A 4,431-nucleotide genomic window follows, 5' to 3' on the forward strand; every position below is an offset into this window, starting at 1 on the left:
AAAAAGTTTGCGTGGCAAATAAAATAATAAAATAAAATGTTGGCCTGGGGAGATTGTCCAGCAGGTAAAGCTGCTTTTGCAAACGTAAGAACCTAATTTTGATCTCTAAAAACTATGCAAAAACGAAAATGGAAGGCATGGTGGTATGTGTGTAATCCCAGTGATGGGGAGGCAGATGAGGGAGGAGAGGGTTCTGGGGGTGCTGGCCAGTCAGTTCTTGCCAAATGGTGAACTCTAGACCAGGGAGAGACCCTGTCTCAAAAGAGGTGGATGGCGTTCCTGAGGATGACCCCTGAGGTTGTCATCGGGTCACACACACACACACACACACACACACACACACACACGCGCGTATACAAACACATAAAAAATAAAAAAGTAAAAACCTCCTTTTACTACAAAGTGAAATCACGCAATGAGTGGGTCCTGTTGCGCCTCTGGCATAGACACGGCTCTCCCCCTTAAGGCTCCCCGCGGTCCGGAGCAGGAGCCCTGTGCCCCCCAGCGAGTGCTCTCCTCCAGCAGTGTGCGGTGCCCTCTCAGCCCTTCCAGTCCTCGTGCTCCTCCCTCATGGCCTTCACAAGCCAGTCCCGTTCTGACCCCTGCTCAGAGTCGCTGGTGTCACTCCCCTCCATGGCCAGCAGCTTCGAGTAGTTGATCCTTTGTTCTCGGGGCAACTTGGACTGGGTGGACAGGAAGAGGGCCAGCCAAAGCAACAGGACCACACAGCAGGCTTGGTAGAGCACGGCTATGCCGAAGCGCATGACGACGAAGCCCCCCACAAAGCTGCCTAGGCTGCTACCACTCTCATAGAAGTGACCTCGGAACATGGTGCCTAGAGACCTCTCCACGCCAGAGGTGGACAGGTCCTCTATGGAGACCCCCACGGCCCACCACAGAGCCCCACTGCTGATGGCACTCAGGATCTGAACAGGTAGGACAGACCACCAGCTCCAGATGAAGGAGTAGTAGAGCAGCTGCAGGGCCAGGCAGCCCAGCCCCAGGCCCAGCACACCCACCCTCGACAGTTTCCTAAGCAACCAAGTTCTGAACGGATGAAACAGAATTTCTCCTAGTAAGCCGAGAGCCACGGAGAAACCCATCACCAGCTCGCTGCTGCCATGGTCCTTCATGTGCCAGAACAGAAAGTTCTGCACCGTACTGGCAGTGGCTCCTATCCAAAGGACAGTGAAGGCTAGGAGGATGAGGCGGGTGTCACCCCGTATGAGGGACAGTGTTTTGATGGTTTTGTAGCTGGGCCCCCGTTTCTGGTTGATGGGGACAGGAAAGGCTGTGCTCACCGCTAAGGCCAGAGTACTGAGTAGTGCATAGCTGTAGAAATGAATCACGCCCCGAGGACCATTGGTCACCAGGAAGCATTCCAGATGCCCCACCAAGGCTGTGATGCCACACACACCTGCTGACATACCCAATAATCTCCAGAGCCACAGGTCTCTGTTCCGGTCAGCGGCATCAACAAAATCCAGGTATTCGTAAAGACTGTCATCTGCCACCTGTTCCAGAGGGGCTGTCAGCAGTTCCCAAAATACCACAAACCCCACGGAGAGGATGAGGGTCCACTGCGGCCCTTTCAAGGAGTGGTTCAGAGCCTGGGCATCCCCCTGGGCCTTTGACAAGTTGCCTGGACTTCCAAGGGCTGTGCTTCCAGGAAGTGGACCCAGGATAGCATTGCCCACCTCAAAAGTCCCTTCCTGGGAATTAACTCTCAACCCAGAAGTGACAGGATGGCGAGCTTGGGTAGTGATCCTGGCTCCTGCAACAGAGCCAACTAAATAGGCCTGCTGGCCACCAAGTATGCCTTCTTGATTTTTACCAAATCCGTTTAGAAAGCCAGACGTGTCCAGGGCTCTGGTGTGTCTGCTGCCTGAGAGGCTGGGTGCTCCTGCCCCGTGGTTTGGGACCGATCCCTGGGTGGAGGTCATGGTCACAGTTCGTGTAACTCCCAGTGGTAGGACAGTGGAGACCACTTTGTTGCTTCCATTACAAAAGTGATTGCCGGGATTTCTGTCCACTGGTGGGATGAGAACCATCAGGAGGCTGGCTCCTGCGGAGCCCAGCAACGAGCCAGTCAGAAACATTCTCCTTTTGTGGTAGCGTTTGGCCAGGAAGGCACAGAACGGAGTCCAGCAGGCGGCGACCAGGTGCTTGGTTCCCATGAGGACGCCCACCCAGGGTGCAGCCACACCCAGTTGCCTCAGGTAGAGGGTCAGGAACGGGGTCACACAGGCATCCCGGACCCCGCACACCAGATGGAAGAGCCTGGCCACCCCCAGTGCCCTGGGGACGTCCCACTGCGGGTTGGGGCTCATGGCAGCGGGATTCCGTCAGACCCAGAAGGGTACAGGACCGAGCTGGACGCGGGGCGCGCGGGACTCCATGTCCCGGGGAGGGAGGATCACGGGCTCAGGGTTCCGAGCAAATCGGACTGCGCCTCCAGCCCCCCGGCGTGGCCTCCGGTCACCTGGCCAACGGCTGCTTTACTCCCCCACGTCCGGCCACCCTCCCGGAAGTGGCCCCGCCCCAGGAGTGAGGCATGGCGGGGGCGGAGCCCGCGCACCTGTTGTCGCACCTACCGCACCTGCGCCCCACCTGCTCCACCCGTGAGTAGCATCCTGTAATCGCCCGGCGCGTTTGGAGCTTGACCATGGGCGTACCGGCTCCTGGACTGCCTCAGGCATGAGAAACTGTCCAGGATCAGGATAGGAATGAGGCTGGGAGAAGAATGGGGTTAATGACATTCGCACATCTCTGTTCCTCAAGTCTATTCAGAGGAACACCGGTCAGTGGCCATCCAGAGTTGGCCCCGTTTATCATAAGTGACATCGCCATCACCGAGACTCACACCTCCCTCCCCCTTTGCTCTTATCAGGGCACTTTTGCTTATAATCCTTCTGTTCACCTTATTGCTCCCGGGGAGACAGCTGCTTTGGCTCCCTGATCATAGAACTATTGCACCACATGTAAACAGCCCCCAGAAGAAGTGTGATCTTGGGTCATGCTAAATATATATTTTTCCCCCAGAGGCATTTCCTGTCTCACGTGAACAAAGAAAGACTCCAGTGGTTCAAATCATTTGGGATTGTATCATAGGCTTTCCTCCAAAATGGCCAATCATCTAGCTACTGATTTAGTAATTTTTCTATTCTCACACCCAGGGCCTCCATGCAAGCTAGTGGAGCACTCAACCACTGAGCTACATCTCAGCCCTGATCTGGTCAGGGTTTCATTCAACGCTTGCTCATTGTACCTAATTTGACTGTGGATTGGAGGGTGTGGGTGTTTGCCGACCAGTATGTATGTGTAGTTGAATTTGATTCAATAATGGCTTTCACTGTAAATTGGTAGGCAGCCAAGATCCCCAGCACATTCACGTAACCTTCCTGACTGACAGGCTTGTAATGGTTACTTAAAAACTTGGGGATTGCTAGCTGGGTATGGTGACATATGCCTGTGAGTCAACCCTTGAGGGCTGGAGGCAGGAGGATGGTTCACCCTCAGCCTCAGCTGTGTGATACCTTGTTTATAAAGCTAAATAAAAACAAAACAAAAACCCAACTGATTAATGGTGTGTGGTGGCTTCGTCATATAATCCCATCATTTGGATCTGGAAGCAGGAAAATCAGCTCAAGACTGACGTTAGTTACCTGAGACCCTGTCTCAAAAATGTCAACCAATAAATTAACCAAACACACACGTGCACACACATGCACGATTATTGTGAGTGTTCAAACTGGTATGAAGCAGTTCACATCACCTCAGTGCAGAAAAAAATAAAGTCCCAGCGCAGACTCAGTGAGACTGCCATCATTACCAGTCTCAAACCACTGAGATCCCCCAGCCCTTCTCTTTCAGCTGTCAGACATTGCCCTCACTCGCCAAACTCCACACTCTTTCCCACACCTGCACTGGGCTTGTCTGCATCTGCCCACCTGAGAAAACCTTCCCTGCTTCCCATGCCACAGGGGAGCAGAGACTTCCTGGAAGCCTAGACTGCCTTTGGGCCAGTCTGTTAAGGTAACCTCAGAGCCCTACTTACGTCCTTCTTGGTTTGAGAATGGGCCCTGGGACTTTGCCCCATTCCTGGGACAATGAGGTCAGAGGTCAAATGCAAGATCTATCCCCCATCCTGTATTGATTTAATGAGACTGTTCCTGTACACTTATTTTTGAACACTTGGTCCCCAGTTGGTGGCATTGTTTGGGGAAGTTTAACAGGCTTTGCTGAAGGAAGTAGGTCACTGGGGTTAAATTTTGAGAGTTTAATTTTGTTTGTTTTAAGATAGGATCTCATGACCGGGGCGGGGTAGTGCATGCCTTTAATCCCAGAGAGAAACCCTGTCTTAAAACAAAACAAAACAAAAATCCCTCCACCCCCAAAGAGAAAAAGTCCCTACTAGGCCTCCACACTACC

The 4,431-nt window shown here is 53.2% G+C and overlaps 1 protein-coding gene across 1 annotated transcript; it reads right to left on the bottom strand.

Moving 5' to 3' along the window:
* Positions 1 to 539: 539 nt before the first annotated feature.
* Positions 540 to 2,330, bottom strand: Mfsd6l (major facilitator superfamily domain containing 6 like). The gene has a single exon (XM_038324789.1). It carries the CDS (start codon positions 2,328 to 2,330, stop codon positions 540 to 542), a length of 1,791 nt encoding a protein of 596 aa, XP_038180717.1.
* Between the last annotated feature and the right edge of the window lie 2,101 nt (positions 2,331 to 4,431).

Source organism: Arvicola amphibius, chromosome 4, assembly GCF_903992535.2.
Source record: "Arvicola amphibius chromosome 4, mArvAmp1.2, whole genome shotgun sequence".
NCBI classification, from domain to species: domain Eukaryota; kingdom Metazoa; phylum Chordata; class Mammalia; order Rodentia; family Cricetidae; genus Arvicola; species Arvicola amphibius.

Bases quoted from the DNA above. Each gene is read 5' to 3' on its own strand.
- Mfsd6l (XM_038324789.1), bottom strand. From the start codon at position 2,330: ATGAGCCCCAACCCGCAGTGGGACGTCCCCAGGGCACTGGGGGTGGCC.